The 16987-nt window shown below is 36.9% G+C and overlaps 2 protein-coding genes across 2 annotated transcripts; both read right to left on the reverse strand.

Moving 5' to 3' along the window:
* Positions 1-2389: 2389 nt before the first annotated feature.
* LOC118349570 (exopolygalacturonase-like) lies at positions 2390-5676 on the reverse strand. Its single transcript, XM_035694647.1, has 5 exons — positions 5335-5676; positions 4901-5209; positions 4232-4747; positions 2891-4099; positions 2390-2405 (listed from the first exon to the last, which is right to left on the reverse strand). Exons 1-4 carry the CDS (start codon positions 5494-5496, stop codon positions 3866-3868), a joined length of 1221 nt encoding a protein of 406 aa, XP_035550540.1. The 5' UTR covers positions 5497-5676; the 3' UTR covers positions 2390-2405; positions 2891-3865.
* Positions 5677-13958: 8282 nt separating this feature from the next.
* Positions 13959-15845, reverse strand: LOC109012590 (exopolygalacturonase-like). The gene is made up of 4 exons (XM_035694648.1): positions 15511-15845; positions 15077-15385; positions 14408-14923; positions 13959-14275 (listed from the first exon to the last, which is right to left on the reverse strand). The coding sequence occupies exons 1-4, from the start codon at positions 15670-15672 to the stop codon at positions 14042-14044; spliced, it is 1221 nt and encodes a 406-aa protein (XP_035550541.1). The 5' UTR covers positions 15673-15845; the 3' UTR covers positions 13959-14041.
* Between the last annotated feature and the right edge of the window lie 1142 nt (positions 15846-16987).

Below are 16987 nucleotides of genomic sequence, written 5' to 3' on the forward strand. Positions count from 1 at the left end.
ATATCAGTCTCTTAAAAATACCAACTTAGCGAAATAAACCCACATGCAGCCCAAATAAAAATTTTTTTACTAAAACCGTGTATCAAACATAATAAAATCAGGCCTGATAAAATAAAAAAAATACACAAGTCTTTCAAAATGACGTATGTCTCATTAATCTCAAGCCCAGTCCACAAAAAAAAAGCTCATTACATTTAAACACTAATCAGTTAAAAGTAAGCCATCAGCATAAGTCTTGTAGTCCATTGAAAGCCTTTCCAAAAATTTAAAACATGTTTTAGAAAATAAAAGGGTAGGAAGGTAAAAACAGACTCTTCTTCTTTACCGAAATATCTAATATATACTGTTTCCCTTATAGTCAACTAACAGACACTAAAACATGAGTTGCGGCAGGGCTTACTCAAGGGGAAACTAGGCGGCAGCGTGCGATGACTCGACTGGGTAGGCAGTGGCGGAGCAGCTGGAGAGCAGGCGTGCGGCGGAGCTTCCGTCGAGCTGCGCTGAGCACGAGAGAGAGAGGGAGAGGTGAGCGAGAGAGAACGGTGGGAGACAGAGCACGGAGACAGAGCTTGGCTTACCGAGGGTGGTCACGGCGGACCTGAGCGTACGACCGGCGTCTTCCTGTTGTTCCCGCTTGAGGCTGAGCAGTTTGGGTGGCGGCGCTGGGGTTCACTAAGGAGGAAGGCTGCTGCCCTGTTTTTCGGTGGTGCAAACAGAGGTGGGTTTACGTGGAGAGGGTGGTGGCGCGCGGCTTGAGTGGTGGACCTGGGTGGCTGAGGTTCCGTGTGTGGACTGAGTTCGTTGGACAATGACGTGGAGGAAGGAAATGCTCTGATTTGAGCTGCAAGAACAAGGTGGTTTCGGTCGTTTGTCTCTTGGTTGGGGTGGTAGCCGTGGTTCACAGTGGAGGATGGATGCTAGGAGTTCGGATGGCTGAGGGTGATGAAGAGGGGCAGCGGCACTTATTCTAGGGTTGAGAAATGCTTAATATATACAAGAGCTATAAGAGGGAAACAGATGAAACCTAAAGATGGAGAAGGGAGATACGTGCATGAAAAAGGAAATTGGACGCAAACCGTGCGATGGAGTCTGGACCCGCGCGATCTCACGGCTGGGCTCTGAACGAGATTAAGGCATTGCTTTTATCTGAAGTTTTGGGTCTCTAATCAACTAAAATATATATATATATATATATATGTATAGATATAATTATCCCATAAATTTCGATGAATATCCACTTGATCCATTAAGCTTTAAAACCTAAATATCAAACTTATAAAAAAAATTATACACCGCCAAAAATATCTTAGGCTCAAACTCTCTTCTAAATATTTTACTCGTAATCCCAAATGATTTTAACTAAAACTCAAAAATTTTTGTAAAGTCGCTTGGCTAGCCCGGGTGTTACAGATTATGTTTGCAGAGTGCATCACTAAACAATGGATCAGATAAGCAGAGCAAACCGTTACATGAGCCTACAACATCAAACTCAGGCCGAGAAAGGCACATGTAGCTTTTTCACCTTTTCCTTCTTGTCGATGCAAGCAGGGAGCTCTACATAGTAAAGCTGGTTTCTGATTAGATAATCATAGTGGAAGATGAGGCAAAGATTGCTCTCAGCTATGCGTGTGCTGTGCATATTAACAAGATTAGGATCTTGTGCTAACATGCGCCAACCTTTGCATACAGACTTGAATTGTACTAAAAATGATACAGAAAGCCGTGAAACTATATTCAGGATCATGAGTTCGCATGGGAGACTTTCCATTCCGGCTGTTGGTGGTCCTCCTTCTAGCTTGCTTCTCTTTCTTTCAAGGTCTCTTTCCAAGTCCGAGTCAATGACAATGTGAAGGTTTACAATACAAATTAGGAAAAACAAGAGCTAAGATCCCGAGGGAAGACAGCCTACAAAAAAGTCTGCAGTAAAATGCCCTTTGATAAGAGTTAATATATGAAGAGAAGGAAACCACAAGGGAAGTATGCAAGAGCCAAAGCCGAATAATTTTATTGGAAAAAGGTTGGTTTTTGCTATCCTTAGTGAAAATGAAACAAAGTTCTTTGTCAATGAATTGGTGGCCTTGTTGTCAATGACTCGCCCGTAATCTCAAAAATCAAAAGTGGCGTTTGTACTATCGAAAAAAGTATTACCTCATATTCCCACTTTAGGAGTTTATAGTCAGTTTCGTATTTTGGTATATATCACTGAGAATGTTATTGTCATGAAACTTGAGGCTGGCTCTAGGATCATTTTTCTCCCAAGTTTTTTAATAGGCATTCTCTCAATAGAAACGTGAATGTCTCTTGGACCCGCTTGGGATCACTGAGAATCTGAGATCAATCGACCCTGAAAGGCTGACGACATACCCGAGATTGCTAAACAAAAGGGTCTAGCGGATCATAAGAACCTAGCATCGGGGGTTAACACGTTGGTTTTGAGACGTAGGGCACGATGGACGTTTCAATTTCCCTAAGGATAAAAATCTCTTCAACAAAAGTGTGCCCTTTTGATAAAAGGTGCAAGGAGCGAAACGACATTCATCATGCTCGATGGAATTGCAAAGTTACCTTGTTGCTCATGTACTTGATCAACCACTCACTAAATTGGGTACCGTATAAAGAAGTTGACGATTCGTTTAAAGATTGTCATAAATTGAATGTCTGAATATTCTCAAGCCAAAACAACAGGAGCATTGTTCGGTGGATCAAAGAAATTCATGAAGTGCGTCTACAAAGGAAAATTAAGGCATTTTCGTTTATGATTGACTGATGTGTACGTAACTTTCATTAGTTCTGTTGCATCTTCTGTTTATTTCATGTTTAAGGCCTTTTTTTTTCTTTTTTCTTTTTATGTTGAACGTGAGTGAGTCACTCTTCCCGCTATCTCTGTCACCTAATCCACAAGCCTCTCTCTTTTGTGTGAATCCGCGTCTTGTCCCAGCTCCCCACTCCCTTCCCCCTGTTTCCCCGGTCTGGTCCCTGTGTGCTTATCATTTCACAAACATTTTATTCTTCTTGTATAGATCACTTGATAAACTCCACGTGTCTCTATAACTACTCATGCCTAATTTTAAACTAGGGAACAAAGAAAATAACGAGGACGATTACAGAGAGAAATCATTATCGAGATGGAAGCTTTTTTGTAATAGAATTTTGTACATGCACTAAGTTACTTGATAGTGATCAATTTTCAACATACAACAAAGTTAGTTTCCTTTAATCTTCTAATCAGGATTATTAAAATAGCATCATCGTACCCAAGAGGTGAAGAAAAGGAATAAAATTAGAAAGTACTTCTCAATAATATTATCAAGAGGTTTTTATTGGAACGGCCTTCATTCCCATCTTTTTTTTACCTTCCCACTTTAATTCAATGCGAAGTAATTGGTAATTAGGTAGAAAAAGAAAATCACTTGTTTGTGTTCTTAAGGTTCGCATGCTGCATGTTTGACTACCTTGGAATAATATCAGTATTGAGAATTAGCTAGGTGCGTTCGATCTTGATGAAGCTTAGCGCTGATGAAGCAAGCATGTTAATTTGTTGTTAAGTCCATATATAAGCTATGGGTTAGTGCTTTTGATCCGTTTGTTTTTACTTCTTATAGTAGTTGGACGTTTTGGTCTTCAAGGTCGGGGCTGTTGCAATATATCTGAAGTTATAACATCTTGCATGTCTCTTTCCATCAACATTATCAACTTCATCACTTCCATAACCACAATTGATCATGTATTTTACGACAAACAAACTGCATGAATGCATGCATGCATGCAAGATTATATATATATTAACGTAGTACACAAGAACAAGAAGTTTAATTAAATTATATTGTAATAATCTTATTGTGATTTATTTGGTAACTTTAGGAATTTATTTAACCGTACAAGGAGGAGGATTATGTTTCCCACCGAGGGTTGGATTGACATTAGTGCATTGGAAAGTAGCAGGACCGTCTTTTCCTTGGTATCGGATGTCTATGTCAGTGACCTTCACATTCTTACACGGTACTGCCTTACTGCAAATAAGCTTCACTGCCCCCTTTGTATTAGCTGTACCTTTTATGTTCTTGAAGCTGACATCGCTGATCTTGATCTTGGAGGGGACCTATATAGCAGATCAAACAAACACCATCCAATTAAAGAATTAGTAATATTCATAAAGTTTGAACATTAAGAAGTCTACAGCTGATCAAAACGTAACTAGCTAGTAGTTTGATATAATATTGTAAGTACGTACTTGTGCTTTGCACTGACGCCATGGGCAGTATGATTGATCTATGAGGACAGGATAGTCGACATTGTTCATGACGAGATTCTCGAAATGCAGATCAGAGGCGGTGCCAGCAAAGGAATTAGGCCATGTCTTGATTCTCACGCCATTCTGTGTGTTTGTCATTGTGCAATCAAGAACTTTGACTCCAACCACAGGTTCTTCATTCGTGTACTTGCCAAGACTTCCGATGCTGATTCCATGGCCAGGTCCACAAGTTACTCTTTGGACAAGTATATCCCGACTGCCATCACCAATGGAAACACAATCATCACCAGTTGCAATCTTTGTATCGAGTATTCTGATTCCAGATGATCGCCCAAGATGAATTCCATCAGTGTTGGGACTATTTCCAGGTGCTATGATATTTACGCGTTGGAAGGTAACATTTTTGCAACCCAACAAATTAATGTGGAATTGTTTGCTATCCAAAGATGTTATGCCCTGAATCAGTCCGTTGCTGATGAAATCAAACCTGAGACTCTGTACATGATGATCAAAGTAGATTATCATGAATAAGCGCGCGCGTACGTTCTTAATTTACAGGTATATAAAAAGAAGAAAAGATGTTGGGAAAAATATATATTAATTGATCATGTTATTGAAAATGAAGTACTACTACGTGGTAGTACTTACGATGGGAAGGTCACCGCAGTATTTAATACCGGAACACGATTTCGTTCCCCATACGCTTTTGCCTTTACCATCAAAAGTTCCACCGCCAGACAAAGTGAAGCCGTCAATGCGTAAAAAAGTGACCCAACTTCCCGACTTGAAGTAACCGCGACCGCCTGGGGCTTGTACGGTTCCTTGAATCTGAAACTCGATCCTACCCTTACACGGTCCACTAAATGTTACAGCCCCCATTCTGTATATCCCTTTTGGAATCACTACTTTGCTCCTTCCCGCTGTTTGGCAGGCTCCTTGCCAAGCTTTTATCACAGCCTAATTAATATATTAATTAAACACCCACAAAATTAATTATAATAATAATGAAAGTGAGATTAATGCATGCATGCATGCATGCAAATATATATACGTAAGTACTATATACGTACGTACGTACGTACCTGGGTGATATCTCCATTCGACTTGCCACCGTACTTTCTGATATCAAAGACACCAGGTTGGGCATTGGCAGCATATGCTAACAACAACAGCAATGCTATAGTACTTCCCATATTGATTTTCAAACCCATGATATTATTATTATAATATTGGTTTGAAAACATGACATTTGGGGGAAAAAGATGATCGATCCTGAGTTGGCTGACCAGTAGTACTTTGGTTTCAATATTTATAGTGCAACACAGAAGCTCATCACCACTAAAATCTCAAACCACCTTTTGCATGGTTTTCCGCAATTATGTGTACTATTTTTTGCCTTCACGATCTAATCTTCTTCCTAAATTATCTTAGTACCGGCCGCGCGCCAACCATGCACATGATTAATTATACCATGCAAAGCAAACCTCATGTAAAGTTTCTAAAACTTCGATATACCTAGAAATGTTTCTCTCCAATTTGTTTTCCTATAGTCCCAAATTAATTTTATATAATTTATATATATTATCCATTTTCAATGATATGGCCTCATCAAAATTAAATTAAAACTAAGTTTAGGAAAAATAATAAACTTATTAATATGAATCCCATGCAAAGTTTTTTGTTATTCAATATTAAGCTTTTTAATATATATGGAATTCAAAGTCATGAGAATATAAGAAAAACCATTTAAAGTTGATGATTTATATAAAAAATAGTTGTGAGGTCTTATCCTCTAGAGTTCATTGAGCAATAAAAGAATTTATTTAAGGTGATCTCAGTTATACTATTATATGCTTAATGTGATTTGAAAATATCTAGATTTTGTATGAGACAAACTAGCTTACATATTAAGATGATCTTCTAAAAAACCACTTGATAGTTTCTATGAATAAAATAAATTCTAAATATGTCATTACAAAAATAATAATAGATTAATATTATTCCATGGCACATTATCGTAAAAAAATCTAAAACATATATTAAGTTGTATTTTTTAGATTTTTATTTCTACGTGTATATTGTAACAAATTATTGATACCTAACTTTATATATATATACAGTTATATTTTTATGATTTTTCTATTTTATATAAACGTGTCACTGAAGAAAAGTTGGGCCCCTCAAAGAGATTTATGGTTCCACCACTGTAGCAAAAAACCATCAGTTGCTTGGAGGCCTGTACTGTTGCATAAGCTGCTGCATTTGGAGTTGCATGTCTTCTGAACTCTTCTTGTTGTTCTTCATGTTGTTTGAGGCACATCTCCATATCTACTTATTTTGCCAATTGAGCCTTTAACTAATGCTATCTTGCAGTCAATTCTTCGATTTTGGAATTCACATTCTCTAGCGCTATAGAAGTAATAGATGCATTCCTAGAAGAAGAGGAAAAGGGAGAAGGCTTTACACAGCAACCCAAACCCTTAAATATCCTAAACGTTGACCCAGGATTTGTGTAAAAATATCAATATCACTTGTTGATGAATCTTGATCTGACGCAGATTCAGCACGTAGGACAATCATTTTATCCTATACATATATAAGATAAAGAATTAATATCGTCATAAATATTCTAATATATTTAATTAAAACAGTTTATAATACTTAAAAAATTTTTGCGGGCATCAGGATGAGTCCACTCTCCATTACGATCAGTGTGCGATGCAGCATATAATTTTGTCATATCATAATTGGTATTTGAATCTTGCTACAATAAATGTATTAAGATATAAAGTCATTATGATTAATCCAAATAATTAACTATATCCAATAAAAAAAAATAGAAATACCAATTTCTTAGAGAGGCAGTGGAAAGATTTTGTGCTTGCATGATGATTAATTTTCAATTTTGATTTATTTGTTTAGAACTTCGCTCCTGCAAAGAAATTGAAAATATTATGAAGCGAAATGACAAATAGGACAATTAAAATAATTAAATTTAATTATACCTGATATGATGGATCCTCAAACATGTCACAAAGTTTTTCCCACTCAGAAGGTCGGACATCCTGAAAAGGATGTTGGCGTGCATCTTCCTTATTCTCAAACTTATTATAATGCTCATGACACTTCGCCTTATATGTACGGAATGCATTACCCATAAGCTCTTCCACAGTCTTACGCTCATCTCTCCGACCAAAATTTAATTCGAAATCATCCTTGAAAAAAATAGTCATAAATACATTATCATTTATAATATTCTAAATTTAAGTAAAATATAAAAATTTATTCTACTAAATTAATATTTTAAACATTTCCAAACAACGCTTCTTGATAAGCTCTTTAACATCTTGGGAGATTTTCTTCCCTGAAGTCGTTGACAAAGGAGCGTAAGTTCGTGTAAGAGCACCCACATGCGATGCAAGCCAAGCCGCTGGTTGTCCTTCACCCCCGGTATGTTCGTCAGGAATGTTAACCTTGATCTTACCCACCTTACGATATTTTTCCAACATTACCCTTCTAGTGGTGCCTCGACCTTGATGAGATTGTACTGTAGACTCTATAAAATATAACATTGTAATCAATTTCATTTATATGTCTATTATAGGACCTTAATTAATAACTTTTATGAGTATTAGATTTTTACCTTGTTCTGTGGAGTCAATCTCTAATAGTGAGTCTGAATGAGGGTTATGAACAAGTGAAGATGGGTTGCGAACTTCCTTCCTCTTTGGCGGCATAATTTCAAATTACTAATACATTCAATAAGTAAAATATTTGTCATCAAGTGTAATGTTAACACATAATTGTCACCAAGAGTGAAGATTTGAACCTCTGAATTCATATTAGTGAGTCTAAGGTTGCATTTGGGTAGTGAGATGATCTCAGATATTCTGTGTATAACAGTGAAAAAGTAATGATAAAATATTGAATAGTAGTGAATAGTAGTAAAAAGTTGTAAAAAATAGGTAAAAAGTAATGATAAAATAATGAATAATTGTTATGGTGATATTGCACCCTAGAATTCTGTAACAATAGTAGGGGAGTGTTCTCACTACACAAACGGAGCCTAAACCCACATTGGTAGTCTCTATCTGCATTCTTATAATACACTTAAGCACCTTGTATTCCTTGGTTGTGGGATGAAACCCAAATCCAAAATCCAACTCTTGATTCAAATACTGTATGGATTTAGGGAGCACTTGGTAATTCCTGGAGAAGGGATTATGTAACGCCTCGACCCAGAGGGTCCGAAGAGTTAACTCATATCACTTAAAAATCATTTCCAAATAATACTTTTAAAATAAACCAAAATCTCCATAACATATTAACCTATTTGTTCAACACAAATATCCATGTTCCTACATAAGGGCACATCAGTGGTGTCTCATTGATATAGATAAACTTTTCCACAAGGACTAAAAATATCCAATACTCAACATACCAAAGCCACATAAAATATCAACGCTACCAAAAGACTCTCCAAAAGTCATTGTACCCTAGGGCACATAGTCTTCTATGATCCACAAAATTTGCAAGTATTCTCTATTCCTGATTTCCAGCTGTTGTATAAAAAATTATCTGAAACATATTGTGGAGATAGAGGTGAGTTATCAACAACTCAGTAAGCAGAGAACATATACTAGTATGCAAACATGAGCATTTACAGATTTCATAATGCAAAACAAAACACTTTTTATTTTCAGAATGCAGAGTAAGAACATGTTATAAAAATATCAGAGCGAAAGTTCAAAAATATTCTTATTCAAATTCTTTTGGCATAGCATAACTGACCACCCTCGTACCAGAGCATCATATCGCATCAGAGGCCATGTTTAACCCCCGTGGTAGGGTTGTGCAAACCCCAGTAGCTAACCGAGCAGAAACAGAATATGAATCTTCCCCTTATTTATTCTCGAAACCCCGAGTGTGCACACAGGAAAGACAACCAGAAAACCACTTTGTTTCCAAAGTGGGTGCACCAGAAACAGAACAGTTGGTACCAACCTAAACAGAAGCCACTATTAGCACCCGTGGTAGGTCAAATAGGTCACCATCCACAAACCACATCCCGATTCAGAATGTCATGCCAAAAGCTTTTAGAAATTTCATCATATCAGGGTACAGAACGTTTTCAAAACATAACAGAATTTTCAGAAATCATATCTTATCAGAGTACAGAATATATTCAGAATAGAACAGAGTTTTCAGAAAGTTACAAAACATAATTTTATGCATAAACTTTCATATTCGCTCTCTTTTGCACAGTTCAGAAACAAAATGCAAAATAGCTCATGTCTACACCAGTCATGCCAGAAAATACTTTATTTTTTTTAAATAGAATCTCATGAGTAATGCAGAAAAAAAATAACTGAGGTATTTCAAATCTCTTTTCATAACAAAACATGCATATTTTCAAAAATCAACCTCAGTCTATTTTATTTTTATGCAAATCTAGCATAGGGACCCCGCTTACCTGGACTTCTTAGCTTTTTCAAAAATTTCCTAAATAATGCCGAACAAACTTAATCGTCACCTATAAAATAATCACGTAAATTTTCATAAATTTCTATTCAATCTTGTATTTCGATATTTAAGCCTAAACTTCTAAAATAACCTATTTTTAATTCCTCAAAATCGAAAATTCTCATTATTCCTAGAATACTAGCATCACTTTCTAAATTCATCAATATCCAATTTAATAACTCCGACTAAAATATTAAATTCTAACTTATTTACGAATGAGACCTTACTATAAATTATAAAAAAAAAAAAAAAAGAACATAACTATATCGAAACCATTAAAACCACAGCTTTTGTTTAAATCAAAAATATTCTTTTAAAATGATTCAAAATAAGATTTTGCACTTACTGATCGTTCTAAAAAAAAAATTTATCAGTATTTACTTAATAAATATTTCGATAAAATATCAGTCTCTTAAAAATACCAACTTAGCGAAATAAACCCACATGCAGCCCAAATAAAAAAAATTTTACTAAAACCGTGTATCAAACATAATAAAATCAGGCTTGATAAAATAAAAAAAATACACAAGTCTTTCAAAATGACGTATGTCTCATTAATCTCAAGCCCAGTCCACAAAAAAAAAGCTCATTACATTTAAACACTAATCAGTTAAAACTAAGCCATCAGCATAAGTCTTGTAGTCCATTGAAAGCCTTTCCAAAAATTTAAAACATGTTTTAGAAAATAAAAGGGTAGGAAGGTAAAAACAGACTCTTCTTCTTTACCGAAATATCTAATATATACTGTTTCCCTTATAGTCAACTAACAGACACTAAAACATGAGTTGCGGCAGGGCTTACTCAAGGGGAAACTAGGCGGCAGCGTGCGATGACTCGACTGGGTAGGCAGTGGCGGAGCAGCTGGAGAGCAGGCGTGCGGCGGAGCTTCCGTCGAGCTGCGCTGAGCACGAGAGAGAGAGGGAGAGGTGAGCGAGAGAGAACGGTGGGAGACAGAGCACGGAGACAGAGCTTGGCTTACCGAGGGTGGTCACGGCGGACCTGAGCGTACGACCGGCGTCTTCCTGTTGTTCCCGCTTGAGGCTGAGCAGTTTGGGTGGCGGCGCTGGGGTTCACTAAGGAGGAAGGCTGCTGCCCTGTTTTTCGGTGGTGCAAACAGAGGTGGGTTTACGTGGAGAGGGTGGTGGCGCGCGGCTTGAGTGGTGGACCTGGGTGGCTGAGGTTCCGTGTGTGGACTGAGTTCGTTGGACAATGACGTGGAGGAAGGAAATGCTCTGATTTGAGCTGCAAGAACAAGGTGGTTTCGGTCGTTTGTCTCTTGGTTGGGGTGGTAGCCGTGGTTCACAGTGGAGGATGGATGCTAGGAGTTCGGATGGCTGAGGGTGATGAAGAGGGGCAGCGGCACTTATTCTAGGGTTGAGAAATGCTTAATATATACAAGAGCTATAAGAGGGAAACAGATGAAACCTAAAGATGGAGAAGGGAGATACGTGCATGAAAAAGGAAATTGGACGCAAACCGTGCGATGGAGTCTGGACCCGCGCGATCTCACGGCTGGGCTCTGAACGAGATTAAGGCATTGCTTTTATCTGAAGTTTTGGGTCTCTAATCAACTAAAATATATATATATATATATATATGTATAGATATAATTATCTCATAAATTTCGATGAATATCCACTTGATCCATTAAGCTTTAAAACCTAAATATCAAACTTATAAAAAAAATTATACACCGCAAAAAATATTTTAGGCTCAAACTCTCTTGTAAATATTTTACTCGTAATCCCAAATGATTTTAACTAAAACTCAAAAATTTTTGTAAAGTCGCTTGGCTAGCCCGGGTGTTACAGATTATGTTTGCAGAGTGCATCACTAAACAATGGATCAGATAAGCAGAGCAAACCGTTACATGAGCCTACAACATCAAACTCAGGCCGAGAAAGGCACATGTAGCTTTTTCACCTTTTCCTTCTTGTCGATGCAAGCAGGGAGCTCTACATAGTAAAGCTGGTTTCTGATTAGATAATCATAGTGGAAGATGAGGCAAAGATTGCTCTCAGCTATGCGTGTGCTGTGCATATTAACAAGATTAGGATCTTGTGCTAACATGCGCCAACCTTTGCATACAGACTTGAATTGTACTAAAAATGATACAGAAAGCCGTGAAACTATATTCAGGATCATGAGTTCGCATGGGAGACTTTCCATTCCGGCTGTTGGTGGTCCTCCTTCTAGCTTGCTTCTCTTTCTTTCAAGGTCTCTTTCCAAGTCCGAGTCAATGACAATGTGAAGGTTTACAATACAAATTAGGAAAAACAAGAGCTAAGATCCCGAGGGAAGACAGCCTACAAAAAAGTCTGCAGTAAAATGCCCTTTGATAAGAGTTAATATATGAAGAGAAGGAAACCACAAGGGAAGTATGCAAGAGCCAAAGCCGAATAATTTTATTGGAAAAAGGTTGGTTTTTGCTATCCTTAGTGAAAATGAAACAAAGTTCTTTGTCAATGAATTGGTGGCCTTGTTGTCAATGACTCGCCCGTAATCTCAAAAATCAAAAGTGGCGTTTGTACTATCGAAAAAAGTATTACCTCATATTCCCACTTTAGGAGTTTATAGTCAGTTTCGTATTTTGGTATATATCACTGAGAATGTTATTGTCATGAAACTTGAGGCTGGCTCTAGGATCATTTTTCTCCCAAGTTTTTTAATAGGCATTCTCTCAATAGAAACGTGAATGTCTCTTGGACCCGCTTGGGATCACTGAGAATCTGAGATCAATCGACCCTGAAAGGCTGACGACATACCCGAGATTGCTAAACAAAAGGTTCTAGCGGATCATAAGAACCTAGCATCGGGGGTTAACACGTTGGTTTTGAGACGTAGGGCACGATGGACGTTTCAATTTCCCTAAGGATAAAAATCTCTTCAACAAAAGTGTGCCCTTTTGATAAAAGGTGCAAGGAGCGAAACGACATTCATCATGCTCGATGGAATTGCAAAGTTACCTTGTTGCTCATGTACTTGATCAACCACTCACTAAATTGGGTACCGTATAAAGAAGTTGACGATTCGTTTAAAGATTGTCATAAATTGAATGTCTGAATATTCTCAAGCCAAAACAACAGGAGCATTGTTCGGTGGATCAAAGAAATTCATGAAGTGCGTCTACAAAGGAAAATTAAGGCATTTTCGTTTATGATTGACTGATGTGTACGTAACTTTCATTAGTTCTGTTGCATCTTCTGTTTATTTCATGTTTAAGGCCTTTTTTTTTCTTTTTTCTTTTTATGTTGAACGTGAGTGAGTCACTCTTCCCGCTATCTCTGTCACCTAATCCACAAGCCTCTCTCTTTTGTGTGAATCCGCGTCTTGTCCCAGCTCCCCACTCCCTTCCCCCTGTTTCCCCGGTCTGGTCCCTGTGTGCTTATCATTTCACAAACATTTTATTCTTCTTGTATAGATCACTTGATAAACTCCACGTGTCTCTATAACTACTCATGCCTAATTTTAAACTAGGGAACAAAGAAAATAACGAGGACGATTACAGAGAGAAATCATTATCGAGATGGAAGCTTTTTTGTAATAGAATTTTGTACATGCACTAAGTTACTTGATAGTGATCAATTTTCAACATACAACAAAGTTAGTTTCCTTTAATCTTCTAATCAGGATTATTAAAATAGCATCATCGTACCCAAGAGGTGAAGAAAAGGAATAAAATTAGAAAGTACTTCTCAATAATATTATCAAGAGGTTTTTATTGGAACGGCCTTCATTCCCATCTTTTTTTTACCTTCCCACTTTAATTCAATGCGAAGTAATTGGTAATTAGGTAGAAAAAGAAAATCACTTGTTTGTGTTCTTAAGGTTCGCATGCTGCATGTTTGACTACCTTGGAATAATATCAGTATTGAGAATTAGCTAGGTGCGTTCGATCTTGATGAAGCTTAGCGCTGATGAAGCAAGCATGTTAATTTGTTGTTAAGTCCATATATAAGCTATGGGTTAGTGCTTTTGATCCGTTTGTTTTTACTTCTTATAGTAGTTGGACGTTTTGGTCTTCAAGGTCGGGGCTGTTGCAATATATCTGAAGTTATAACATCTTGCATGTCTCTTTCCATCAACATTATCAACTTCATCACTTCCATAACCACAATTGATCATGTATTTTACGACAAACAAACTGCATGAATGCATGCATGCATGCAAGATTATATATATATTAACGTAGTACACAAGAACAAGAAGTTTAATTAAATTATATTGTAATGATCTTATTGTGATTTATTTGGTAACTTTAGGAATTTATTTAACCGTACAAGGAGGAGGATTATGTTTCCCACCGAGGGTTGGATTGACATTAGTGCATTGGAAAGTAGCAGGACCGTCTTTTCCTTGGTATCGGATGTCTATGTCAGTGACCTTCACATTCTTACACGGTACTGCCTTACTGCAAATAAGCTTCACTGCCCCCTTTGTATTAGCTGTACCTTTTATGTTCTTGAAGCTGACATCGCTGATCTTGATCTTGGAGGGGATCTATATAGCAGATCAAACAAACACCATCAAATTAAAGAATTAGTAATATTCATAAAGTTTGAACATTAAGAAGTCTACAGCTGATCAAAACGTAACTAGCTAGTAGTTTGATATAATATTGTAAGTACGTACTTGTGCTTTGCACTGACGCCATGGGCAGTATGATTGATCTATGAGGACAGGATAGTCGACATTGTTCATGACGAGATTCTCGAAATGCAGATCAGAGGCGGTGCCAGCAAAGGAATTAGGCCATGTCTTGATTCTCACGCCATTCTGTGTGTTTGTCATTGTGCAATCAAGAACTTTGACTCCAACCACAGGTTCTTCATTCGTGTACTTGCCAAGACTTCCGATGCTGATTCCATGGCCAGGTCCACAAGTTACTCTTTGGACAAGTATATCCCGACTGCCATCACCAATGGAAACACAATCATCACCAGTTGCAATCTTTGTATCGAGTATTCTGATTCCAGATGATCGCCCAAGATGAATTCCATCAGTGTTGGGACTATTTCCAGGTGCTATGATATTTACGCGTTGGAAGGTAACATTTTTGCAACCCAACAAATTAATGTGGAATTGTTTGCTATCCAAAGATGTTATGCCCTGAATCAGTCCGTTGCTGATGAAATCAAACCTGAGACTCTGTACATGATGATCAAAGTAGATTTTCATGAATAAGCGCGCGCGTACGTTCTTAATTTACAGGAATATAAAAAGAAGAGAAGATGTTGGGAAAAATATATATTAATTGATCATGTTATTGAAAATGAAGTACTACTACTACGTAGTACTTACGATGGGAAGGTCACCGCAGTATTTAATACCGGAACACGATTTCGTTCCCCATACGCTTTTGCCTTTACCATCAAAAGTTCCACCGCCAGACAAAGTGAAGCCGTCAATGCGTAAAAAAGTGACCCAACTTCCCGACTTGAAGTAACCGCGACCGCCTGGGGCTTGTACGGTTCCTTGAATCTGAAACTCGATCCTACCCTTACACGGTCCACTAAATGTTACAGCCCCCATTCTGTATATCCCTTTTGGAATCACTACTTTGCTCCTTCCCGCTGTTTGGCAGGCTCCTTGCCAAGCTTTTATCACAGCCTAATTAATATATTAATTAAACACCCACAAAATTAATTAGAATAATAATGAAAGTGAGATTAATGCATGCATGCATGCATGCAAATATATATACGTAAGTACTATATACGTACGTACGTACGTACCTGGGTGATATCTCCATTCGACTTGCCACCGTACTTTCTGATATCAAAGACACCAGGTTGGGCATTGGCAGCATATGCTAACAACAACAGCAATGCTATAGTACTTCCCATATTGATTTTCAAACCCATGATATTATTATTATAATATTGGTTTGAAAACATGACATTTGGGGGAAAAAGATGATCGATCCTGAGTTGGCTGACCAGTAGTACTTTGGTTTCAATATTTATAGTGCAACACAGAAGCTCATCACCACTAAAATCTCAAACCACCTTTTGCATGGTTTTCCGCAATTATGTGTACTATTTTTTGCCTTCACGATCTAATCTTCTTCCTAAATTATCTTAGTACCGGCCGCGCGCCAACCATGCACATGATTAATTATACCATGCAAAGCAAACCTCATGTAAAGTTTCTAAAACTTCGATATACCTAGAAATGTTTCTCTCCAATTTGTTTTCCTATAGTCCCAAATTAATTTTATATAATTTATATATATTATCCATTTTCAATGATATGGCCTCATCAAAATTAAATTAAAACTAAGTTTAGGAAAAATAATAAACTTATTAATATGAATCCCATGCAAAGTTTTTTGTTATTCAATATTAAGCTTTTTAATATATATGGAATTCAAAGTCATGAGAATATAAGAAAAACCATTTAAAGTTGATGATTTATATAAAAAATAGTTGTGAGGTCTTATCCTCTAGAGTTCATTGAGCAATAAAAGAATTTATTTAAGGTGATCTCAGTTATACTATTATATGCTTAATGTGATTTGAAAATATCTAGATTTTGTATGAGACAAACTAGCTTACATATTAGAATAAAAGATGATCTTCTAAAAAACCACTTGATAGTTTCTATGAATAAAATATATTCTAAATATGTCATTACAAAAATAATAATAGATTAATATTATTCCATGGCACATTATCGTAAAAAATCTAAAACATATATTAAGTTGTATTTTTTAGATTTTTATTTCTACGTGTATATTGTAACAAATTATTGATACCTAACTTTATATATATATACAGTTATATTTTTATGATTTTTCTATTTTATATAAACGTGTCACTGAAGAAAAGTTGGGCCCCTCAAAGAGATTTATGGTTCCACCACTGTAGCAAAAAACCATCAGTTGCTTGGAGGCCTGTACTGTTGCATAAGCTGTTGCATTTGGAGTTGCATGTCTTCTGAACTCTTCTTGTTGTTCTTCATGTTGTTTGAGGCGCATTTCCATATCTACTTATTTTGCCAATTGAACCTTTAACTAATGCTGCCTTGCAGTCAATTCTTCGATTTTGGAATTCATATTTTCTAGCGCTATAGAAGTAATAGATGCATTCCCAGAAGAAGAGGAAGAGGAAGAAGGCTTTACACAACAACCCAAACCATCAAATATCCTAAACGTTGACCCAGGATTTGTGTAAAAATATCAATATCACTTGTTGAGGAATCTTGATCTGA

The sequence above is a fragment of the Juglans regia genome, chromosome 10 (genome assembly GCF_001411555.2).
Source record: "Juglans regia cultivar Chandler chromosome 10, Walnut 2.0, whole genome shotgun sequence".
In the NCBI taxonomy this organism is placed as follows: Eukaryota; Viridiplantae; Streptophyta; class Magnoliopsida; order Fagales; family Juglandaceae; genus Juglans; species Juglans regia.